Source organism: Phyllobates terribilis, unplaced genomic scaffold, assembly GCF_046119375.1.
Source record: "Phyllobates terribilis strain yellow unplaced genomic scaffold, ASM4611937v1 Scaffold_4__5_contigs__length_816908805, whole genome shotgun sequence".
In the NCBI taxonomy this organism is placed as follows: domain Eukaryota; kingdom Metazoa; phylum Chordata; class Amphibia; order Anura; family Dendrobatidae; genus Phyllobates; species Phyllobates terribilis.
In genome coordinates, this window is record NW_027362764.1 from 87,255,987 (window position 1) to 87,281,972 (window position 25,986).

At 45.4% G+C, this 25,986-nt stretch overlaps 1 protein-coding gene across 3 annotated transcripts in view; it reads left to right on the plus strand.

The window, feature by feature from the left end:
- The window catches only part of JCAD (junctional cadherin 5 associated), a 181,827-nt gene that overhangs the window by 120,449 nt on the left and 35,392 nt on the right, over positions 1-25,986 (plus strand). For 2 of the 3 annotated variants that reach the window (XM_073677596.1, XM_073677595.1), the window contains one exon: positions 17,878-18,242. In XM_073677596.1, coding sequence (XP_073533697.1) covers positions 17,941-18,242 — 302 coding nt within the window. In that variant the 5' untranslated portion in view covers positions 17,878-17,940. Of the gene's footprint in view, positions 1-17,638; positions 17,780-17,877; positions 18,243-25,986 lie in introns of those variants that run through there. The other variant, XM_073677597.1, reaches the window with a different exon arrangement.

Genomic DNA, 25,986 nt, shown 5'->3' on the forward strand with positions numbered 1-25,986 from the left:
TTTTTACTCACAGGTGTTGCTCCGGTCACTCCGGCCTTGAGTGACCACCCGAGCCGTGCTGCGTCCACCAGGTGTGGGACTCAGCCAACTCCCAGGCAGTCCAGAGCGTGGTCCTGAGCTCCCTTCTCTCTCTCTCTCTCTGCTGGCCGTTCCCACCAGGGATCCACCTTTGTCCGGCTCCCTCGGGCCTCTTGGTGGTAAAACCTTCTCTGGCTTTCCTGACCCTATTCGTGGTGTGCCTTCCTGGTGGATGTGGTGAGGGTCGTGGCAAAACTTAACCACGACCTCCGGTTCCTGGCTAAGGATCATTAGCCTCTGCCAGTTAGGGTTCCGGTACCCGTTTCTGCCAATCCTTCACCCTTTTGGTTTACTTCTGGGATCTCAGGGTTCCCTCTTGTCTTGTGTCTCTGGGCCTTTCTTCCTCCTTCTCTCCACTACAGGCCTGGCCCTGGAGCTGGGCCCAGCCGGAGCCACAGCTCCCTGTCAGCCCTCCTGGCTGAGCTCCTCTGCTCTGCTCCTCCTCAGACTGACTGACCCTGTCCTAAGATGGTGCCCACCATATATACTCCCTCTATGTGTGAGCCCAGGTGACTAGCACCCAATGGGCTCCTACCTCTATGCCCAGAGTCCCTCCCCTATCTGCCCCTACACTACTGGGATGTTCCTCCCCCCCTCCCACTCCAGCCAGGGACAGACGCTGTCGTACCTACACATCTTACTGGTGGGAGTACCGTAGTTCTGTCCCCCGGAAATGGGATGAGTGTAGTGCATGCAGCTGTCTGAGCTCAGTCCCACACTCCATCCTTACCCGGGAGTGGAATACCACACCTCTGGAGTGAGGTGCAATACCCCTGTAGCAGCCGAGTCCTCAGGGAGCTACACTTGCTTATTGTATTTTCGTTTGAGACCTAAGTCCTCTGGGGATGAATCCCAGCGCATAGGGTTCATAATGTCACTTTTGCGCAAAGAGCCTCAGGAGTGGGCCTTTTCTTTGCAACCTAGTGATATATGCTTCAGATCAGTGGATAGTTTTTTTTCTGCTTTGGGACTATTATATGATGATCCTGACCGTGTCTCATCAGCCGAGACTGAGTTGAGACGTTTGAAACAGGGATCAGGTAATGTGGAAAAATATTGTACTCATTTCCGTCGTTGGTCTACTCAAACAGGGTGGAACGATTCTGCTCTGAAAAGTCTATTTCTTGCTGGGCTCAATGAAAGAGTTAAAGACCTGCTAATTGCTTATCCTACACCTGAAGATTTGCAACAGGCTATGCAATTAGCTATACGGGTGGATAGGAGACTGCGTGCAAGGGTTAATGAGAGCAAATCCTCTGCTATGTCAGTTTCTGGTTATGAGAATGTGTGTACTAACAGTGGTGAACCGATGGAGATTGGATCGGTGGCACCTCGCTCTCAAGAAAAAGACCGTAGATTTTCTGAAGGCTTGTGTTTCTATTGCGGAAAATCTGGTCATTTGATTAAAGGCTGTGAGCTTCGTATGAAGAAAGAAAAAAAAATGGTCAGTCATGCCCGTATTGCCTGTTTAAATTCCAAGGGTGTATTTTTAGCTGCTTCCACGATTGCTCAGGAAAAATTAATGGAATTTCGGGTGTTTGTTGATTGTGGGTCTACTCTGAATGTAATTGATGGGGGATTCTTGGAAAGACTCAATTTAAAACCCGAACCTTTATCATCCCCCATTGCTGTGGTTTCTGTGGATGGTTCCCCTTTGAAGAATATTACTCTCAAGGTCTGTGAATTTCCTCTCACTATTAATGGTGTTCACCATGAGAAATTGGATTTGGTAGTTTTGAATAACTTGCCTTCTCCAGTAATATTGGGTTTGCCCTGGTTAAAATTTCACAATCCTGTACTGGATTGGTCTACCAGTGAAATTAAATCCTGGAGCCATAAATGTTATGACAAGTGTTGTAACGGGCGTATTGCAGCTTTGGATAGGGGAGAATTGCCTGTTCCTATTCAGGATTTTTGGAGAGTTTTTTCTGAGAAGGAATCGCAGGTTTTGCCTCCCCATAGAGACTATGATTGTTCTATTGAATTTGTCCCTGGAGCGACTCTTCCTAAAAGTCGTTTATTTAACCTTACTATTCCTGAGAGGAAGGCTTTGGAGGAATACATACAGACAAGTTTGGCCGCCGGTCACATTAGGCCCTCTAAGTCTCCTGTGGCGGTTGGATTTTTTTTTGTAAAAAAAAAGGACGGCGGTTTACGTCCTTGTCTGGATTTTCGTGAGATTAACAAAATTACTGTACGCATATCTATAGGTCTCCGTACAGACTAGCTTAGGACTTTAGCAGGTCTGATCGCAGGATCAGGTTCCCTGTTACATCGTAGGGATTAAGCTGAGTTCTATCGTAGGGACAGATCTCCTCTCTTTCCTTAGCTCTGGTAGCAGAACATAACAGTTTAGGGTCTCCCCCTTCCTACAGTCATGTGTCTCCTTCGCCCAGTACTCCGAGGAGTTTAGTTATATGGGGCGTGACACATGTCATTGATGTTAATGACGAGCATCGCATTCTTCGCCGTCATATGATATGCAAAGTATGTCAGATGTAAGTGACTCGCCCCCTGGGCCGAGGGGCACCCGGAACCGTGCTTCTGGGGGTGGTAGTATCCGTGGCGGTGACCCGGTCCCGTGGCTCGGTGTGGTCAGGCCAATGGCGGTATTTTGTGTGGGTTTTAAGTTAATTCTCCGACTACGCCAAGCGTGGATTGCGGTCAGTGCAGACCGCCGCTGCAAGGCAGACCGCTGGGGCTGATGGGGTATGCAGCTGAGGTAGTGTGACTCCCCACGGGAGGAGTGGAGCCCCAGGGCAGTGTAGTTGATGATGAGGGTGATAGTGCACGGGAGTCCCAGCACTAGTAGTGCTGGTGCGGCGATGAAGCAGGAACGACTCAGAGTCTTTGCAGTGCAGTTCAGGGTCTTTACTGGTGATGTTAAGGCAGACCCTCCCGGGAGTACTGGCTAACATAAGGGGCCTGGACAGTCTGCGAGCAAACAGGAGTTCCCCTGGCCAGTTGGAGTTGTAGGCCTCCCCGTCTATCTGCACTCTTTCTGGCTACCTTGCTGTAAGCGAGTGGAAGTAGCCCACGTCCCTTAGTATACTGTGTGGTGCTCACCCGTATGGCTGGTGACTTGGGGCCTTCTGTTAGCTTCCGCTCCTGGATGGCGGTGCTGGTCCCTTCCTTGTGACTGAGTCTCCGGGCTTCTATGGCCAGAGGACCTGGAATCCCCTGCCGGCTGGTTTCTGCTGCTGGGTGGATATCAGTCCCCACAGCCTCGGACTCCGGTGTCCGGTATTTGGTTTCTTCTGCCAGGGCGAGCTATATCTCTGCTTAGCTTCCAGCCCCTGGTCTTCAGCTACTGCTCCTACAGAGCTCCTGCTGTAACTTTCCCTCTCCAGGCTCTGACTGCCAGACTCTGACTCTACTAATCCCGCCCCAGACCCAGTTTATAAGGGCAGATTCTTCCCCTCCCAGGTCTGGGCGGGAGGTGTTGCATGCTTAGGGCTCCTGACCAGAGAAACCTCCCACTTGCTCTCAGACGTAATATTTCTATTACTGTGGCAACCAGACCCCTGGGGTGCCACATTCCCCCCTAGTGAATTTTAGTACTCCGGGACTAAAGACATTTTTAAGAAAACACAAATACAGGGTATAAACAATAATACAACAACATATATACAAGAAGCTTTAGTCTTTAGAGGTCACGGCGTGTCCGTAACCGGGTGTCCATATCACCCAACAAGGTGAAGTCTTGGCACAGAGTAGGGGACCTGTCCAAAGCAAACCCCAAGCGTTGGCCCTGGGCGTGGCTGCAAGGCTGAGACTAGCTACTTTGGGCCACAAGGAGGCCACGCCAGACAGGTTTTCTCTTCTGCGGCCATCTTCGCAAGAGGCACCAAGGTGCAACTATCTACAATGTAGTTCCGGTTATTCAGCGTCCATAACCTGTCAGTCCAAATAAACCTGAAGGATAACTAGAGAAACATAATTAGTAACCAGGCAACAAACATAAACCATTTTCAACATTTACGTATGTACAGGTAAATACTCACTACTAGCAGAGGGTAGATTCTCCTGAGCTGCTGGTATGGGCTCTTCTGCCTCCTGGGCCGGCTGCTCTTCTGACACTACCTGTTCTTCTGTAGGCTCTTCTGGGGCTGGCTGGAGAAAGGTGAGGACGGGTACCACGACTGCGTTGTTAATCTGAGTCCAGGACCGGGGAAAGTCTCCGAGTACGGTACTGATCATTTCTTCCCTTTCCTCTGCGGGTTGAGGGTTTTCTTGATCTTCTTCAGGGCTTTGCAGCTGCTCGGGACACTTCTTCAAGTGGTCTCTGGAGACAATGGCTGTGGTCTCTCCTCCGTCCTTAATGATGATACATACTTTTGGGTTCTCATGACTTGAGGGCAGTACGGTGTACGGGTCCTTCTCCCACTGGTCGTCCAACTTGTGGAGCCGCCTCTTTCTCTTCAAGACCTGCTCTCCAGGTACCAGGGGAACAGCGGGAGCATACTGGTTATAAGCCTTCTCTTGCCTTTCTCTTGCTTGAGACAGACTTCGCTCGACGCTCTCCTGTACTTTCCGATACTGCTGCTGCCGTTCTGTATCCCAGTCTGCCTCTGGCGAGGTGTCCTCAGGTGTCAGGACTCCCATATCCAGGTCAATGGGCAGCTTACCAGGTCTTGCTCTCATTAGGTAAGCCGGGGTACAGTTGGTGGAGCCTACGGGGATGTGATTGTACAAGTCCACCAAATCAGGCAGTTTTTCAGGCCACAGACTGCTTTCTTCCAGGGGTAATGTTTTTAGCAAGTCTATCACCACCTGGTTCATTTTCTCAAATAGTCCGTTGGTCTGAGGGTGATAGGGCGTTGTTCTTATCTTCTTGCAGCCATATAGGTTGCAGAACTCCTGGAAGACCTCCGCTTCGAAGGCTGGTCCTTGGTCCGTCAACACTTGCTCCGGATACCCGTGTGGACTGCAGAAGTGCTGCTGGAAGGCTCTAGCTGCTGTTTGAGCCGTTAAGTCCTTGACAGGGACCAGCACCAGGAACCGGGAGTAGTGATCTACGATGGTGAGGGCGTAGACGTACCCAGATCTGCTTGGAGCCAGTTTCACATGGTCCAGGGCTACCAGTTCCAGTGGCTGCCTGGTGATGATGGACTGCAGGGGAGTCTTCTGGCTGGCATGGTCCTTTCTTCTTAGGTTGCACCGGCCACAATCTCTGCACCACCTCTCGATGGCTCCTCTCATGCCTATCCAGTAGAACCGTTCACGCAACAAGAACTCCAGCTTTTTCCATCCGAAGTGTCCTGCTCCGTTGTGGTATGCCTCCAGGACCATAGCCGCGTCTCGTCTTGGGACCACTACCTGCCAGGTCAGCTCATGTGTTCGAGAGTTGACCATTCTCCGGCACAGCTTCCCCCTGTAGAGAAACAGCTTACTTTTCTCCTTCCACAGTTGCTTGGTCTCCTCCGGAGCGTCTGGGTCAAGACGGGCATCAGCCCGTGTCAGCATTTCCTTCACCAGATGGACTGCGGGATCACTGCCTTGTGTCTCCGCCCAGCTGTAGTGGGGTAAGGGATTGAACATAGCAGAGCGCCTGTCCTTCACACGGTGGGAATACAGGGTAATCCCATGACGGTGGAACGCAGGGAGTTCGACTTCTTCCAGATCTTCTGGATCTTCCCCTACGTCCGGTAAGTTTGGCATTCTGGACAGGGCATCCGCGTTGGCATTTGAGCGTCCTGCCCGGTATTTGATGGTGAATTCGTAGTTGGACAGGCGGGCTATCCATCTCTGCTCCAGGGCACCAAGTCTTGCAGTGTCCAGGTGTGTCAACGGGTTGTTATCCGTGTACACGGTGAACTTGGAGGAGGCAAGGTAATGCTTGAAACGTTCGGTCACTGCCCACACCACCGCTAGGAACTCTAGCTTGAATGAGCTATAATTCTCAGGGTTTCTCTCTGTGGGCTGTAGTTTTCGGCTGGCGTAAGCGATTACCCGTTCTTTCCCCTGCTGGATCTGGGACAGTACGGCTCCTAGCCCGATGTTGCTCGCTTCCGTGTGGAGGATAAAGGGCTGGCTGTAGTCAGGGTATGCCAGGATTTCATCCCCCGTGAGGGCCATCTTCAGCTGGCAGAAGGACTCCTCTTCCAGCTTTTCCCACCTGAAGGGCGGCTTCTGGTTTTTGGCCTTCCTGGATTGACCTATCAGGAGGTCCTGCATAGGGGCTGCCATTTTGGTGAAACCGGGAATGAATCTTCGGTAGTAGCCTACCAACCCGAGGAACTGCCGCACTTCCTTTATGCTGGAGGGTCTTGACCAGTCCTTAATCACGGTGATCTTATCGGGGTTGGGAGCCACTCCGTCAGCACTCACCACGTGTCCCAGGTACTGCACCTTTGGTTTCAGCAGGTGACACTTGGATGGTTTCACTTTTAGGCCGTAGCTTGCCAGGGCGTCAAACACTTCTGCCAGGTGTTTCAGATGGTCCTCGTAGGTTTTGGAATAAACGATGACATCGTCCAGGTATAACAGGACCGTCTCGAAGTTCCGGTGTCCCAGACAGCATTCCATCAACCGCTGGAAGGTTCCTGGTGCGTTGCAGAGGCAGAACGGCATACAATTGAATTCGCTGAGACCCATCGGGGTGGTGAATGCGGTCTTCTCCTTGTCTGCCTCTGCTACAGGAACCTGCCAGTACCCGCTAGTAAGATCCAAAGTGGAGAAGAAGTTAGCAGATTTTAATGCAGCTAAAGATTCTTCTATTCTAGGTAACGGGTACGCATCTTTGTGTGTGATACGGTTGACCTTTCTGTAGTCTACACACATTCTCATTGTGTTGTCCTTCTTTTTCACTAGAACTAGTGGAGCTGCCCAGGGGCTACAGCTGTCCCTGATTACCCCAGCCTCCTTCATGTCCCGCAACATCCCTTTTGCATGCTGATAGTGTGCAGGGGGTACAGGTCGGTATCTTTCCTTTATGGGCGGATGGTCTCCTGTGGGGATGTGATGTTCTACCCCCTTTACTCGCCCGAAGTCTAGCGGGTGTTTACTAAAGACTCTTTCATACTCCTGAACCACCCGGTAGACTCCCTGTTTTTGGTGTGAGGGAGTGGAGTCAGTACCCAAATGCAGTTGCTGACACCAGTCCTCCATTTGTTTCTTAGAGCCGTTACCTTCCTCTGGTTGAGATGGAGGCAAGGGTTCCATGGCCCTTACAGAATTTTGGTTTATGGTGAACAATTTGGCCAACGTGGCATACCGGGACAGGTATACTTCTCTCTCCCCGATATTTATGATGCGGACGGGCACCCTCCCATGGCGTACATCGACCACCCCCCGTGCTGTCAAAATGGGGGGCCTACTGTCTGAGTAGACCGGTTCTACCATGGCTTGGTAGTCTCTACCTCTTAGACCAATAGCTGCCCGGCATCAGATCATCATCTCACTTTTCGGGGGCATGGCAATAGGGAACGGGTCACACATTCTCACGCTACCTATCTCACCACCAGATAGTTCCACTTGTTGCCGCCTCATCAGTGCCGGATCTCTTTTTGCAGCACACGCTGCTGGCTGGAACTGGCGTTCTTGGCAACCTGCTGTAAAATGAGAATCACCTCTGCAAGACAATTTTCAATCACATTAGTTCCCAAGGTTATTCTAGGGTGGCTCTCATGATGGTCTATGTCCACAATAATCAGTCCTTGTGCCGCCAGTTCGACTTTACCGACCTTAATGGTCACCTCCTTGAATCCCACCTGCGGCACGGGCTGACCATTGCTGGCGATAATACTCAGGTCGTCATTTGGGTAGCGGGTTATATCGGAGTCATTCCATTACCTCTTAAAGAGCACGTACGGGATGGTAGTCACCTGTGACCCAGTGTCCAGTAGGGCACTCATAGGAATGCCATCCAGTACCACAGGCAAGACCGGACGTCCCCCTACGTATTTATCACGCCAGTTCGATGGGCCTGATGATCTTACGCCTGGGGGTTGGCCCTCTACCCCAGGTTGTGCCCGTTTAAATGACAGTACCTTGCCATATGTCTGGGTTGATTGCAGCGGCGGCAGATGGGTTGTCCATCCTCGTTGTATCTGTCGCTGGGTCTCCTCTGGACGTTGGGATCCTCCTCTGTCGGCGCCACGGGACGTCCTCCGGTCCGGATGCCAGCTGGATCTTCCCTGGAGGAGAGACCTGTAAAAACTGCACAGTCCTGGTTAGCGCGGCTACACTTTTGGTTAACTCTTGGACCTGATGGTGCAGGTCTGTAGCCGGGTTGTTATCCAAAGTCTGCGCATCAGCTCCTACAGACTCTGTAGACAAGGGCGCCGCCTCCTGGTGATAGGTAATAGCAGGGCGCCGGTGGGTTACAGCGCTACCCGGTGCCGGTTCTCTGAGCACCTGGATGGCCCTGTCTTTGAACTTTGCAAAGTCTAAACCAGGGTTCTGCAAGGCCATTGCACGTAACTGGGTTCGGTGGGCGTTGGACAGCAGACCCTCAATGAATTGCTCAGTTAACAGTTCATCTGCATTCCGCACACTGTCAGGGTCTGCCTGTTTAATGGCTCCCAGGGCCTCTTGCAAATTCAAAGCATAGTCTCTTATACTGTCTTGGGCCTGCTGCTTGCACCCATAGAATTTCATTTTGATCTCTGCTGAGGTACGGGTATCAAAAGTGTCCCTCGGACGGGTTAAGATTTCTTTTACAGTCTCCTTGTCCCGGACTGACCAGGACTTTACTTCACGTTGGGCTGCCCTGGTTAGCTGGCCTACCAATATGCTCACTTTTTGTCCTTCTGTCAGGGGGTATACCTTAAACAGGCTGTACAGTCTCTCTTTAAAGTCGCTTAGGGTATGCGACTCCCCTGAGTACTGGGGCAGCCAGGCCGCTCCGGGGATATAGGGCATTGTAAATGGCATTCCTGCGGCAGCGGCCGCGCTGGTGGTAGAGGGTCCCTCCGTATCCATCATCTTCCTCCCCCCTAGTTAAGTGTGGCCTATCTTCTGTTGCTTCTTCTCCATAGGCCGCGGCTCCGCAGACGATCGTCAGGGTGGAGGACCTTGCGTCGCGTCCTCATGACGTCAGCGTCGCTCTCTCTCCCTTCCAGGACCTTGCGCAGCGTCGGTGCGTGGGGCGGAGCTTCGGATCTCGCGCGCTTTCGGCGTCCACGCCCCTCTTCTTCCCGTGCGGCGTCCTGAAGATGGCGTCCGATGGCGGGAAAACGACTGTGGATGGCGGGAAAATAGCTGCGGATGGCGGGAACCGACCGAAGACGGTGGGAAACGGCTCCGGATGGCGGGAACCGACTGAAGATGGCAGGAGACGGCTCCGGATGGCGGGGACCTTCACCACGGTAGGTATTACAGTCTTTTGAAGGCACGCAGTACCCGGTGGTTGCGGGCACGAAATCCTGCCGACTACGCCAAAGCTGACTCGCCCCCTGGGCCGAGGGGCACCCGGAACCGGGCTTCTGGGGGTGGTAGTATCCGTGGCGGTGACCCAGTCCCGTGGCTCAGGGTGGTCAGGCCAATGGCGGTATTTTGTGGGGGTTTTAAGTTAATTGTCCGACTACGCCACCCGTGGATTGCGGTCAGTGCAGACCGCCGCTGCAAGGTAGACCGCTGGGGCTGATGGGGTATGCAGCTGAGGTAGTGTGACTCCCCACGGGAGGAGTGGAGCCCCAGGGCAGTGTAGTTGATCATGAGGGTGATAGTGCACGGGAGTCCCAGCACTAGTAGTGCTGGTGCGGCGATGAAGCAGGAACGACTCAGAGTCTTTGCAGTGCAGTTCAGGGTCTTTACTGGTGATGTTAAGGCAGACCCTCCCAGGAGTACTGGCTAACATAAGGGGCCTGGTCAGTCTGCGAGCAAACAGGAGTTCCCCTGGCCAGGTGGAGTTGTAGGCCTCCCTGTCTATCTGCATTCTTTCTGGCTACCTTGCTGTAAGCGAGTGGAAGTAGCCCACGTCCCTGAGTATACCGTGTGGTGCTCACCCATATGGCTGGTGACTTGGGGCCTTCTGTTAGCCTCCGCTCCTGGATGGCGGTGCTGGTCCCTTCCTTGTGACTGAGCCTCCGGGCTTCTATGGCCAGAGGACCTGGAATCCCTTGCCGGCTGGTTTCTGCTGCTGGGTGGATATCAGTCCCCACAGCCTCGGACTCCGGTGTCCAGTATTTGGTTTCTTCTGCCAGGGCGAGCTATATCTCTGCTTAGCTTCCAGCCCCTGGTCTTCAGCTACTGCTCCTACAGAGCTGTAACTTTCCCTCTCCAGGCTCTGACTGCCAGACTCTGACTCTACTAATCCCGCCCCAGACCCAGTTTATAAGGGCAGATTCCTCCCCTCCCAGGTCTGGGTGGGAGGTGTTGCATGCTTAGGGCTCCTGACCAGCGAAACCTCCCACTTGCTCTCAGACGTAATATTTCTATTACTGTGGCAACCAGACCCCTGGGGTGCCACATAAGGACTAGTCAGTGGTGGCACCAACTGGAAGACTTGGAGGAAGAAGAAAACTGAAGAAGAGCTGATCATAAGATAAAGTGGAGAGCAAAGGTGGGACAGTTATGGTGAGAGTCATGAGATTTGAGAATAAGAGTCTATTTTTTTGTAACCACTTTACAACCTTTTTGCTGAATTCTAATCTCCAAAAATTCCACTTCGTTAAAATTTGAATTTCTTGGGGAAATTTGGAGTGAATTAGCTCTTTTCTATTCATGACCTTTCCTTAGCATAAGTCAACAATATCATATCAGTGTGTGCCTGACACTCCACCAATCAGATATTGGTGGCCTATCCTAAAGATACGTCATCACGATTTAAGTCCTGCACAAACCCCTTTAATTTATTCATTCATTTCCTGCTCTGACATTGGACAGATTGTGTAGGAAAATGCCCCATTGATTAGGGCAATGCTAACACCTGACAATTTAATCAGAATTTTCCAGGCGAGTAACAGAGGAGCATAATAAAGTAGCGTTCCAAGAATAGGAGCTCCAGAATTGTGACTCTGTGTTAGCACTATTGCCTTGCAGCATCACTGGAGTGTGAATGTGACCTAGAGCAAAATCTGACTGGAGCTTGTATGTTCTCTCCATGTCTACGTGGACTTTCTCCCACACTCCAAAAAGATACTGATCTCTTTCTATGAAGCCAACACTAGCGTTGCGTTTGTCTGAGATAGGGGCACTAGAGCCCGATTGGGGAGCAAGTCAGATGAGAGCCCTGCAGAGTATGTTAGCGCTATATAAGCAACAGAAAAGAAATGTAATTTATGGAAACTGTCATTCTACATGCTTTTTACATTCAATATCATCTAAATTGTAGAAAAGCCCTTCAGAGTTGTCCAGGTGACAGATCTTTCCAGCCCAGCATGTCCGTAGTGTCTTGTCTTTCCAGTGGTAGTTGACTTGTCAGGCTCTATTTCATTCAAGTGCACAAAGCTGTCATGTACGGTAGATGTCTCCTGGATGTCACACACTAGCCAGTAGTCATTTACCCCAGCACTTTTCTAAGATTTTCCTAGTTAGATTTTTGCAAAATGCACTGGCATCAGTAGGGTTAAGAGTTCAGGGTAGTAAAGTCCTTTCCTTCCATGTTGCTTGTCATCACTAGATGATTAATGCTGATGTAAAATCATTACACTTGTACATGATCCTCTCACTTTGCTGTTGATATTATATGTCCTCTGGGAATGCCTTGCTTGATACAAAGAAGATCTTTCTGCGCTCCGCGCATGTGGGTGCAGCCATTAAAGCCTCTTGTTTGTGTATCTTTATGTGTGGTTTTACAAAAGACAGGATTCTTAGCAAAGAACATCCAAGTGACTGTCTGTTTTAACTTTGGACAGGGGCCAGTGGTAATCCAGCTGTGAGTCGGAGGATTAACTTCAAACATGAAAAATCGCTTCCATAGCCATTTATGGAGAGTTTCTGGCTCTTTGTATGGGTGAGGGTAAGGAGCATGGAGATGAATGGTTGTGATGTACAGCGAAGGCATAAAGCTTCATGGGAGGCCGTTTCATTACGTGGTTATGGATTTTGCCAGGTCAAACAAATGTAGAACTTCTCATCAGGCATTGTGTTGATTATGATACGAAAGTGGCAACGAGTTTGGGGAAATGCAGAAGACGTTGAAGTATACAGTAACACAAGTACTGGTAGGATAATAGATCGTCTTGTCCATTATTTACATTTTATATTCTTTATATCTTACACTCTTCAGGATAAATTTAATTTTAAACCTATAGTAAAAAAGAAGAACAAACGTTACTTCATAGGGCAACTCTGAGAGTAGAGGTGGAAACCCAAATAATGATCCCTATCACATGACCAATGTGGTTGGATCTGTTCATGGCACAACACCTCCGTATACCTGTACGTCCCAGTGTCTGTACCAGCTGCATCTAACGCTTCCTGGAGCTTTCAGGGCCATCTGATCAAAAGAAGAGTCTTTAGAAGCAGTAGATCTTTGATGTATACAGAAATCATGGAACCCCACGGCAAAAGTCTAAATTGGGGCCTCCTGCCGCCCACCAAAAAATAATTATTTGGTGGGCTTAAGGTGCCCCCCCCCCCCACACAAATAATTACCCCTCACACTGCTTGTGATGCCTTTTAATGATCTAATCCACTACAATACCCCATTCATGGTGTCATATGGGGTCCTTTCATATGATGACCCCACAACGACCTTCCACAAAGTATGATGTCCCTAAGTAGTCCCCCATCACAGAATGATGTCCCCACAGTAAATTCCCCCACAAATTTGCAACTATAATGCCCAATATAATGACGCAACAGCACATTTCCCAGTACAATATAATGCCCCTACAGTTCCCCCAATACAGTATGCTGCTACCAGAGTCTTCCCAGCAAAGTATGATGCCAATATTGTCCTCCCAATACAGTATAATGACACACAATGCCACCCAAAATGGTATAGGGCTACCACATTTCTCTCCAATACAAAATCAAGACCCCCAAAACCTCACAATGCAATATGATGCCTCCCCAATGCCTTGAATGCAGTATGAGGCCACAACAATGCCCCCAATACAGTTTGATACCCCCACAGTGCATAATTCAGTATAATGACCTCACAGTGCCCTAAATACAGTATGATGCCCCTCAAAGGTTCTCCTCCTTCCCTTGTAAAAAAATGCACCGATATAGTAAAAAAAAAAAATAGGCTCCTCACAAGCGTGATCTAGGGACATCATCGCTTTTGACACCAGGTTGAATGGAGGAGCAAGGAGCTGATGGCCCCCTGCTCGACCATTGTATTCAACAGTATTTGGGTCCTGTGGATGCAGATTCAGTTGAAATTGGGATGGTGGGCGAGGGGGCACTACCGTACACAGCACCCATAGTGGCCAAGTGGTCTGCTGCCATTGGCGGTACATGTCTGGGCCTTTATTACTTCTCTAGATATTTTATGCTGACAGACTCCCTTTAATTGAATGACTATATAGACTCTTCTACACAGTAATGGGGCTATTTAAAAAGATGAAAAGTTCAACTTTTCTCCGGCATCTTCTCATTCGTTGATTACAAGCAGCCAGCACGTGATGGCTACAGCCAATTAGTGACCTCAGCAGTCGCACATCGTACTATTGGCATTACTAGCCAGTGATAGAAACAATGATGCCATTAGTTCGGCATCTGACTGCTGCGGCTAGTAATTAGCTGCAGTAGTCATATGGTTGCAAACAAAGCCCAGAAGGGCTGCCCACTGGATCTGCACGGGAAAGAAGATGTGATTGTAGTTTCTTTTCTTGTTTGACAACATTTTCTGCTGTGTCCCTTTTTTTTTCCCCAAGCAGATCTGATGATAATGATGACCTGATGATGCTGGTTTACTTACTTTGATAAAGGTAACCTGATATCAAAATGGCTGTTAAATCCTGATATTAAAGTGAACATTTAAATCCAGCTGGAATTAATTTTAAATTATAAAAGCTATTTTGACATGGGGTTTCAATGTAAGTACACCAGCCTCATCAATTCTAATAGATTTTTTACATAATGTATGCCATTTGTAATGTGAAATGTGGTGATGGATCCACTTTAAAAAGAATGTAAAAGTTGGATAACCTTTTTAACTTGGTACATACTAGTAGCATTCCCTCTATCTAAAAGTGTCTCCCACTCTCACAAGAGCAATCCAGGATACTGCAAATTCTGAGAACATGGAGGTAATTTTAGTAGTGGGCACAATTAAATGTTAAAGGGGCAGCCCTACCCTATCCACAGGATAGATAACTTGCTGATTGCATGGTCTGAGTGTTTGGGCCCAAGAACGCAGCTTTTAAATGCCAATTAATTTAGTTTTTACCGCCAAGATTTAAAAACCATTAAGGTGGATTCACACGGTACAAACCAATTCATCTGAATTAAACTTGCAGAAATTCATGTGATTGCCGACAAAACAACCTTAATGAAATTTATTTTTAAGTGCAATGTAAATACTTTTATGCCCAAAAATGACAAAAGTATTCTCGGAGTGATACCTTTATTGGCTAACCAGAAAAAAATATATATATATATTTCTTTCTGGTTAGCCAATAAAGGTATCACTCTAAAGGTATATTTTTGTCATTTTTGGGCATAAAAGTATTTACATTGAATTTTCTGGCTAACACAGTACCACAATATAACTTTGTATTGTACATCATTTTTAAGTGAAGAAATTTTTGTACAAAAATCGGCCTGATGAATAAGGCCATTACTTTAAATGAGCGCAGACGGAGAGAACTTAAAGTGTAGCACCATAAAGCATTGTCTTAAGAGTTAAGGACCCAGACTATAGGGTTACTTGCTCCATGAACTCATGAAGCTAAATATCCAGAAGAATGTTTATATGTCTTTGGCCTTAAAATATGAAATCAGTCACAGTGAAAACTTGGCAAATTAATGTGAAAACAATGTATTGTGTATTCATTACCGTAGAGAGGCCAGATTGCTGTGTTTTTCCCTTGTACATTATGTTCACACAGTTTAATGCTGGCAACACGTTCCCAGGCTCTGACTGCTAAGAAAGCTTGGTTAAAGTGTGGGCTCAATTTTACAATTATATCAACATGACAGCTATTTTATAATTCTTTACAAAAAAGTAGTACGTGTCAAGACATAAAAATGTAACTTCTCGGCCACAGAAAGTGACGACAGTGAGGGAGGAGGGGGATGAAGCTGCAGTGTTTTTACATCAGCTTGTGTGCATCAGAGAAGGAGACTCTATTTTCATATTAGACTCTATTTTTGAACCAATGTTATTTTATGGGGCCTTGCAAATTTCTGATTTTGTCCTTGAAAAGTATTGCAGCATGCCCAATTTGCTCTCGACCATGCAAGTCAATGAGTTTGTGGAAAAAATCAGACTGCACTCGGATGATATTGGAGTGCAGTTCAATTTTCACTGACTGACGGAATGGAGAAGATGGAGACTTTTTTTTTTTCATCTTCTCATCTGAGAAAATCAGATCACACTACGATCACACTTTGATCAAACTCTGATCAGAGTGTAGGGAAGGAGAAAACATGGTGGACCATGTTTGGTCAGGGTGTGCTGCCAGGAGTGATGAAACAACCCAGGATGGTATCAAGGTCAGAAATCGAAGAAGGGTCCATGAGGACTGGGCTCCAGCACCAATGAGAAAATGTCAAAAAAATGTATTTTACTGTGCAATTAAAGACATGGTGAGAAAAAGCAAAAAAGATTAAAAAAAAAAAAGATTAAGAATTCATAAGCTTACTCGTTTCGGGTTACCAATCCTTATTCATATGTGCTAACCCAAAATGCATAAGCTTACAGATCCCTAATCTTTTTTATTTTTTTTCCTGATTGAAGGTTTTGGCCTTTTCCGATGGAACTGGACTTAAAAGGAACCTGTCCCCTAATTCATGCTGTCCAAACCATTGGCAGCACAAGTCTGTGCCTAACTGTATGATTGCAGCCAGGGATATCATTTTATTAAACGCTTCAGCGTTTCATAGAAAATATAATAAGAAGATCCAGAACCATATCCGGAGACGAGAATAGTGTGGCTCCGCCCCTGTCCGGCTCCGCCCCTGACCGGCTCCTCCCAGCGCTGCTAGAGGTGATTGACTGGCAGAAGTAGCTTGCGTATTGGCTGGTAGGAATTAAAATGTCCCCATACAAGATTGGTGTTGGTGAGATCAGCTACATTCCGATTTTAAATTCAAACTGCTCACAAGAGCTTACAATCTATGGGGAAATAGGGACACAAAAGGAAATAGGGACACAAAAAGAAAAAGTGCTTGTATGGTATGGTCCACCCATCATCATAAATAAGGGTATTTATGTAAAGCTGCATGAACCGGTCACCAGTCAGTTACTATGCACAGTATGAAGGGCTACTAAGTGCATGGAGTGAGGGGGAAACAGTTGATAGATGAGAACAAATTATGAGGAAAATGTAGGAAGGGAGAAATACTTAAGGATATTTGAAGGAAATATCAAAAGTTAAGAAGTAACATTTTTTTAATTGAATTATCCTTGAGGGATTGGAAAGTTGCGATTTTATTTTGTAATAAAACTCATTACCTTATATTGCTTCCTTCTCTTCCAAGCACTGTTGCAGTGCTCTTTCAAAGTCCACTTCATACTTCTTTAGAAGCTGCTTCCAACTGTTGCTCAGCAAAGCTCCATACTCTATAGTGAAACAGGGTAGGGGACTTTCCCTGCCTGAGTATGAGGGTGAGATGAGAGGATCAGACAGAGAAAGCTCCATACAGAGACTGAATGTTCAGATTCTTGCTGAGAAGCAGCTGAAAAAAGCTTCTAAAGGAGCATGAGCTAGCAATTGAAACTGCATTGCAGCATAGTGTTCAGGAAAATAAGGAACTAAGGTGTGATACCAAAGCTCGTAACTTTGGATTGTCAGTAGGACAACAAAACTTTAGCAAGTCTTTAAAGGGGTTGTCTACTACTCGGACATCCCCTTCTCAATCAGCATGTATGCCCCCAGAAAAATAACAGCATTTATACTTACCTTTCAGCACTCGCTCTCCCATGGATCGCGTCACTTTATGTCACGCAAGCCCTGCATCCAATCAGGGATGGCTTTATTTTCCCCACCTTTGGACGTATCAGACATCAATGGGAAGTGAGCACACAGCCACATTTCTGATTTCCTCTTGATGTCTGATTTGTCCGATGATGGGGAGAGTGAAGACACCCCTAATTGGGTGCAGGGATTGCGTGACATAACAATGTGATGCAAGCCCCGGGAGAGCGAGTGCCGTCAATGCTGGAACGACATTGCCACTTGAGGTGAGTATAAGTGTTATTATTTTACTGGAGGCAAACATGCAGATTGAGAAGAGTAGTGGACAACCCCTTTAAAGATAAATCTGAAATACTAGTCAACATCCAATGTAAACTTTCAGGTTTGCTTTCCATGCAGTTCTAACATGCAATGAATGACAACATTATTTATACGTTTCCCGGGTATATTTCCACTCCAGTTTTGCTTGGTACAATGTGGTTCATCATCAGGGCACAGATCTGCTAACTCGTATTTTCTTCTTTCTCATGTCAGGCCTTTATTGAGTTCTTTAAGTGTTTACCGTTTCCTAAAGCGTTTCCTGATTCCGAGTTACCTTCTAAAATAAGCAGAGTCAGCAGCTAAATCTCATCCCCATTTTTCTGGCTGCAACATACAAGTTTCTTATCTTGGCAGGATCCTTCCATTACTCATCAGAGCATCTGCATATAATTTAACATTAGGTAACTAAACAAAGTATGTAATGAAAAACCCAGGATTCCTGAACCAGCGTGGAACACGTGCTGCTGAGTGATATTTATTTTACTCTTCTTCCTTCCAGTGATGAAAGACCCTTTGAAAGTAAAGTTTGCCCCGGCATAGCTGTTCCTCCAGGAAGCACAGCATGTTCAGCGTAGAGGACCTCCTAGTTTCTCATGGGTACAGAGTGTCGAAGAGCACGCTTTCCACATATCAGCACAGGACTGATGGCTACCAACACGAAGCTACAGACACCAAGTCTGGCAATGGGATGCTAAATGGATATCCGCCAGAACTACCAGACACTAATGCTGTGAACCCCGCTCCAACCAAGGGCCTCTTCAATGACCATGAAAAGGGTTGTATGAACAAGAGAAGGCAGATTACTTCTGCAGGTTATCCCAGGAGCACTCAGACTTCAGAAGCCTGTCAGACCACAGACACGGGGTATGTATCGCAGTCTACAATCTGATCCTGCTTGTGTTTGCTCACAGTCGTATGCTGCTCACAGTCGTATGCTGCTCACAGTCGTATGCTGCTCACAGTCGTATGCCACCGTGCGGTTTTCCACTTCTGCATTTTTTGTCATTTTTCATGCTGTTTCTTACGACCCTATTTTTAGCAAGCGGGTATCGTGATAGTGCATAATAAACTATAGATGGCTTTATTGTTCTGGAAGCAGATTTTCTCCTCATTTGTATGCCAGCTTAATATATTAGAAATTATTTATTCTTTACAATAAAATAAGTACAAAAAGATGAAGTGGGAATCTGTTCAGTGACATATACAATTATTTTAAATTCGGCACATTTCTAATTTTTTTGTTGATTGAACAGAATTTATGGGATTCACCCAAAGTGTTATATCACGTGTGTATGACATGTATTCTCTGGGTATGGAGGAAGCCACCTGCCGCTGCGATGAGCAAAGTCATCAATCACGGCAACAGGTTATCCGCACATGGAATAACAGTATTCTATGTAATGTGACTTGTCAAATGCAACTGAAGAAACACCCTTTATTTCTCAAGTAAATGCAAAAAAATGCACTTTATGGTAGTTAGTAGACAAATACATATGAGATATATAATAGATAGATAGATAGATAGATAGATGTGCATAGATAGATAGATAGATAGATAGATAATAGAGACAGAGATAGATAGATAGATAGATAGATAGATAGATGATAGATAGATGGATAGATAATAGAGACAGAGATAGATATATAGATGATAGATAGATAGATAGATAGATAGATAGATAGATAGATAGATAGATAGATAGATAGATAGATAGACAGACAGATATATGGATAGATCAGGGGCACACATAACGTTGGGGTAACCTGTGCAGGTTGTAAAGGGGCCCATTTTCACCTCCAAAGCAGGTGGAATTGTGCATTATTGTGCAACTATTGGGCTGTAAAGGGCCCCTATACTGTTTTTGCACAGGGGCCCTTTTCTGTCTATGTCCACCACTGAGATAGAATGGGTAGATATGTGGATAGATAGATATGAAATAGATAGATAGGTACATAGATAGATAGATAGAGAGATAGAAACATAGATAGATAGAAAGATGGATGGATGGATTTCACTATATCAAGAAAATTTTGAAAAATGCTCACATGCCATGGATCATGTTGCTGTTCATTGCTGATATTAATATATGTCATTTTTCTTACCCCCTATTCAGTAATTGTCTACATAAATAGGATATATTGATATGTAGATGGATGGATTTAAGTATCTTGTCCTTGCTCACCTCTGTCCTATCCCCAGCTCTTAGCCATTTACTGTAATTCACACCATGCAATAAGATTGATGCAACAAATGTGCAGCTATGATGTCGGTCACTTGCATTAATACTGGACATGGTTTTACATAATAGGGAAGTTCAAATAGATTTTGTAAACCCAACAACCCATTTCTAGTTCTAGAGAAGGGCTTGTACCTTTTGTCACTTTTTAGGATCCATGTGGTACAATAATGTAAGAACTATTGTCCATAAAACAGCAGGTTTTGGCTGGGGCTACACTGCAACTTTGGCAGCAACACAGCTCGCTTGGCCACATATAATTCTGCTCCTGCTATTGCCGCATAATGCAAAGGAATGGGGTCACATTGTGACTCACAAAGTACCGCGCCTGCGAGAGGCAAGTTGCAAGAAGTCTTAACCAGTTGGACTGTTAGTGACTTGCTTCATTTCTTATGCGCACCAAATATTGCATTGTTTCCATGCGAAAAGTGTCAAAGACTTTACAATAGGACTATTGTATGACCTGAACATGTTGTTTTTTGCATGATAGCATCTAAAATGAAATTCTGGTGACGTTATAATGCACCTTTTCAGAAAACAAACACAGGAAAGAGGCAGGATATAAACAGCCTCGGAAAAATGGACGGGGAGCACGTCCTGTCAGTCTATCCAGGTGGCTGAATCTATTTCTTTTTTATTGATGCAAGTTATGTGGTGTGTGTTTTTCTAATTATGCTACGTGGGACGTGCGCTCAGTTATTGGTATTAAAGGAGTCATAATTGAACTTTAAGGTTGATGCCTTAACCTTAGGCTAGGGTCACAGGACCGTATTTTCTCTCATATGAGAAAATCAGGCCGATTATGGTAATCACACTCTGATCAGAGTTTCATCAGAGTGTGATCATAGTGTAATCCGATTTTCTCGGATGAGGTGAAAATGGAAAAAGAAAAATTCTGCATCTTCTCCATTCTGTGACTCAGTGAAAATCATCATGCGAGTGCAGTTATATTTTTTTCTATGTACTCGTTGACTTGCATGGCCGAGTGCGATCCGAATATTGGATGCAAATCGTGCACGCTGCGATTTTTCACCTCGGAAAGACTATGTCCGAGGAAAAAATTGGAACATGTGCACAGCCCCATAGAATAACATTGGTCCGAGTGCAGTTTGATGTTTTGTTGGATCGCCCTCGGACCGATAATATGGTTGTCTGCACAAGCCCATAAGATAGGTTATCAATATCAGATCAGTGGGGGTCCTACCAGCACTTCAACTGATCAGATGATCGACAGGGCCTTGGCTCACTGGAAGTGGCACAGATTCATACATTATACAGTGGCCATGAATGGTACTGCAAGTTTTCTCCCTATCACTTGAATAGGAAAGAGACTTCAGTACCATTTATGGCCTATATATAATGCATGCATCTGTGCCACTTAGGTAGGCTCCACCATCTTCAATCAGTCGGGCTGTAGCTGCATCAGCAGTTTGATCCCAATTGAAGGAAAATTAAGGTGCCACTCAGGTGATAGGTTCAAATCCTTAAAAAACAAAAATCTGTATGGCGTTTGTATGTTCTGTTCAGTGTGCTTGGGTTTCCTCATGGTATTCTGTTTTTTTTCCTACAATCCACATAGGTTTTCTATAAACTACATTTGTTATGTAGTTGAAACGTTTAATTATCAAACTACTATCATACTACAAGCAAACAGTTCACAGCACTGGGTCACGCAAAAACATACCTCCCAACATTTGCTGGATGCTTTTAACCCCCACTGCGGTACTTGTGAACCGCACTGAAAATTTTAAGGAACAGCCCACTCTGATGCATATTTCTATAAGTCCCATCAACTTGTGATCTTTTTTTATTAAAATAGAATGGTTGTGAAGTGTATAAAAAGTTGTGGCAGAATACAAGTTTTGTTCAATGTTGCAATCCAATATTGTAATTTTTTAAGAATAGATGATGTTTGCAAATTACTTAAAGTCCTTTCAGTCTGGTGGATAGGAGATAAATGTTGACAGCTGGAAAGGAAGATCATTTAGGAGAACTGGGCTGAACTGTAATATCAAACACATCAAATGACCAAGAGTGCACACTGTTTCTTTAAAAAAGAGAGTTTTTTTCTCTATAATCAGACAACCCATTTACCATTTCTCATAATTCATGATAAGAGTTTTTCCCCTTTGACTCATCATCTTCACATCCTACATGCTAAAACACTTAGTGTACGTGATACTATGGAGTATCCCTGTCAATATTAGTAAAGTTCATGGGTTTATGTTAGACAGTTACAGCACTGTGCTGTAATAAGCTGAATGTGGTTTTTTTTGTAACCATATGAAAGAAAGTGGTCATAAACCTTATGATATACAGACACAGAAATCCATTTACGGTAATGCAGTTGCAGTATATACAGTATTGAGCAGCAGGTTTCTAATTGATCATTTAACGTAGAACATTGTGTTGTGAGTTATTCTTAGTCACTGACTAGCTATAATAGTGGTGTACCAGTGTTTGCAAAGGGCGAAACATGCAGAGATGATATTTGCAATCATAAGAAATTACATTCAAGTAATAAAACTTATATTTGAGTTATATTGACTCTAAATAGACTGTTCTCTATAATGTGTTGGAGAACTGGCTGTATGCAAGCACCAGACACACTTTTAAGTGGAACTCTCGCTTTACTAATGGAAATCTTGCTTTAGCTACATGGTGATAAATCAGGGGAAAGTCTTGAAGGGGATCTGTCAGTAAGTTTTTACTATTTAATCTGAGAGCAGCATGTAGAAGATGAGAGCCTGATTCCAGAGATGTGTCACTTTTTAGGCTGTGTGCTGTAGTTTCAATACAATTAGTGTTTTATCAGCAGGAAATTATAACTAGAGGACTAGAAATCACCTGCAGCACAGTCCAGCTGATCAGGGTAACCCCGCCCCCTCCACTGATTGGCAGCTTGTTGACAATGCACGGCATACACAGGAAGCTACCAATCAGGGGTGTGGGTGGGGATATACACAGCTCAGAAGTCTTAGCTCCACTACATATCTACAGCAGAAAACCAGGCAATGTGAACTGAGGTCTAAGATGGTAGACATGCAAGAAATAGGAGCATGTTCACACTAGCAAAAAAGAAACAAAACCTACAAAAGACAAAAGACAAAAATATATCTCATACCCTACCATCATTATATATAAATGTAAAGCAAAGTTGCATAATAAATATAGGGTACTTAGTGAACTATTTTTGATCAAAAAAAGTATACAAGCCGTCCCACCAGCGGCAAGGTGACCCTAAATTGGGACGGTACCTATACTGCCTATATTAAAAACCTTACTGTATATCAAAGTTGAAGTAATGCATATAAAAGGGTAGACAAATAGGACCGGGTCCCAACTCCAGACCACCCAGGCCCGTGGTAAGCTACATATATACCAGTCAGCTCAACAAAGGGGATGCCACACCCTTAAATTGCACAGAATGCAAACAAGACAAAAAACCAGGCAATGTGAACTGAGGTCTAAGATGGTAGACATGCAAGAAATAGGAGCATGTTCACACTAGCAAAAAAGAAACAAAACCTACAAAAGACAAAAGACAAAAATATATCTCATACCCTACCATCATTATATATAAATGTAAAGCAAAGTTGCATAATAAATATAGGGTACTTAGTGAACTATTTTTGATCAAAAAAAGTATACAAGCCGTCCCACCAGCGGCAAGGTGACCCTAAATTGGGACGGTACCTATACTGCCTATATTAAAAACCTTACTGTATATCAAAGTTGAAGTAATGCCTTATAAAAGGGTAGACAAATAGGACCGGGTCCCAACTCCAGACCACCCAGGCCCGTGGTAAGCTACATATATACCAGTCAGCTCAACAAAGGGGATGCCACACCCTTAAATTGCACAGAATGCAAACAAGACAAAAAACCAGGCAATGTGAACTGAGGTCTAAGATGGTAGACATGCAAGAAATAGGAGCATGTTCACACTAGCAAAAAAGAAACAAAACCTACAAAAGACAAAAGACAAAAATATATCTCATACCCTACCATCATTATATATAAATGTAAAGCAAAGTTGCATAATAAATATAGGGTACTTAGTGAACTATTTTTGATCAAAAAAAGTATACAAGCCGTCCCACCAGCGGCAAGGTGACCCTAAATTGGGACGGTACCTATCTACAGCAGAGCAAACAGGGATTCTAACAAAACTGCACTAAGCAGTCCAATAAGTGATACATCCCTGGAATCAGGTTCTCTACATTATGCTGCTATCAGATTCCATAACAAAAACCTGCTGACAAATTCCCTTTAACACATTGTCCTTAGTCAGGTGTGGAAAATAGGTAGTAGCAGTCATATTACAGCTTGGCTGCAGTAGAACATTCTCTGGCTACAATCCTTATTATTAACTGGAACAATGCAGTGCAGTAGTATTAATCTTAGTTTGGGCATTGGTAGTTTGGGTGTCTGCTGGCTTGTCCCTGATGACTCTGCAGGGCTCTGTCTGACCTATGGGTTCTGTTGTCAATATGCTTTCTAGTGCATTAAGTGTGGAGCAGGAGGCAGACGCTACATTGATCTTGCTCTTACGCCTGGACTACTTGTCACTTTTGCAGGTTTTTCCTTGATGGCCCTGCTGTATTTTATGCTCTCCACTTGGTCTATCTAACCTTAATTCTTGAAGAAAATTACAAGAATCAGCCTGACTTGAGGGTTTTGAGGGTCCTGTTGTCAATACGCTTTTTTCTGCATTAAGGGTGCACTAGGTCGGAGGCTAATGTTGCACATCTACTGGCCGTGCGTTTACTCTGTGACCACTTATCACCTGCTTCTGTTTCTTGTCAGTAACTGATACTACTCTAATAATACTAATAATAGTTTTATTTATATAATTCAACATATTCTGCAGCACTTTACAATTAAACAGGGACATGTACAGACAATAAAAACATCAGAGAGTTACACATAGTTCAATAGTTCCAGGAGGAGTGAGGGTCCTGCTCGCAAGCTTACAATCTATAAGGAAATAGGGGGAAACAATAGGTAAAAACTAAAAAGTGCTTGTCATGCATGGTCCAGCCATCATTATAGTAAATAGGGGTTTTTAAATAAAGCTGCATGAGCCGGCCAGTATCTGTCTAAGTACAGTTACCAAGTGCTATTGGGTGCATGGAAGATGTGGAAACAGATGAGTAGGCTAGACCAGATTAATAGGGAAGAGTTAGATAAGTCAAGTGAGAGTATAGATCTGTCTAAAGAGATGTATTTTTAAAGCTCGCTTAAAAATGTGGGGGCTAGGTATTAATCAGATCATCTGGGGTAGTGCATTCCAGAAAACTGGCGCAGCACGAGAGAAATCTTGGAAACGGAAGTGGGAGATTCTGATTATGACGAATGTTTGTCTTAGATCAGTTGCAGAATGGAGAGCATGGGTAGGATGATAGACTGACATGAGGGAGGAGATTTATGGTGGTGCAAAACTGTGGAGAGCTTTGTGGGCGAGAGAAGTTTGTACTCTGTAGTGGATGGATAAACACAGTGCAATGACTGGATGAAGGTGGAGGCATTGGTGTAGTGGCTGGACAGAAATATGACTCTGGCTGCCGCATTCCGGATGGATTGGAGAGGAGTAAGTCTCCCTATCCTGTTAATCCCTAAATATGTTTTTTTATATTTTACTTCCTGTAATATTTCACTTGAGAGGATTCTCAAATGAGGCGTCATCAGGAGGCTGGGGCTCCTCTCACTTCCCCGCAGTGTCAATCACCCCACCTGGAACATGTCGTCATCAGGGTGCTGCAGTTACTTACCACAGCTTTTTTCATTGACTTCTGAAGATGTCCTGAATCCATGGACTGATAGAAGGTGTGGGAGAAGCAACTAATTACTTTGAAAGGAGACGTCATCAGGTGACAGTGATAGAAGTAGGGTGAGTTGCAACAGTGCTGCTCCACAGCTTCTATCATCACTTTCAAACGAACCATCAAGGGGTGGCGCTGCTGTCACTCACCTTGCTTCTATCACCACCCCCTGTTGACATCTCCTTTCACAGTAAGTAGCTGCCGCCTACAAGGACAGCAGCAAAGTGTCGGCGCCTCTGTCACTTCTTTCACAGCTTCTTTAAGTGCCATAGATTCAGGACATCTTCAGAGGGCGGCGATAAAAGAAGCCATGGTAAGTAGTGATGGGTCATTCATAAACGATCCGTGACAAAGAGCCTGCTCCCTGCTCTGAACGACGGGAGTCAGCATCCCAATGAGAGCCACTAAATTCTCTTAATGGCTCTCACTGGCAGTAAAATCACGCTGTTCGGCGGACGTAACTGCGCCCACATGAACCAAACCCAGCCCACTCATCAATTTTCGACCGTGGGTTTGCAGGGTCTCGGCCACATTAACGTCATCTTA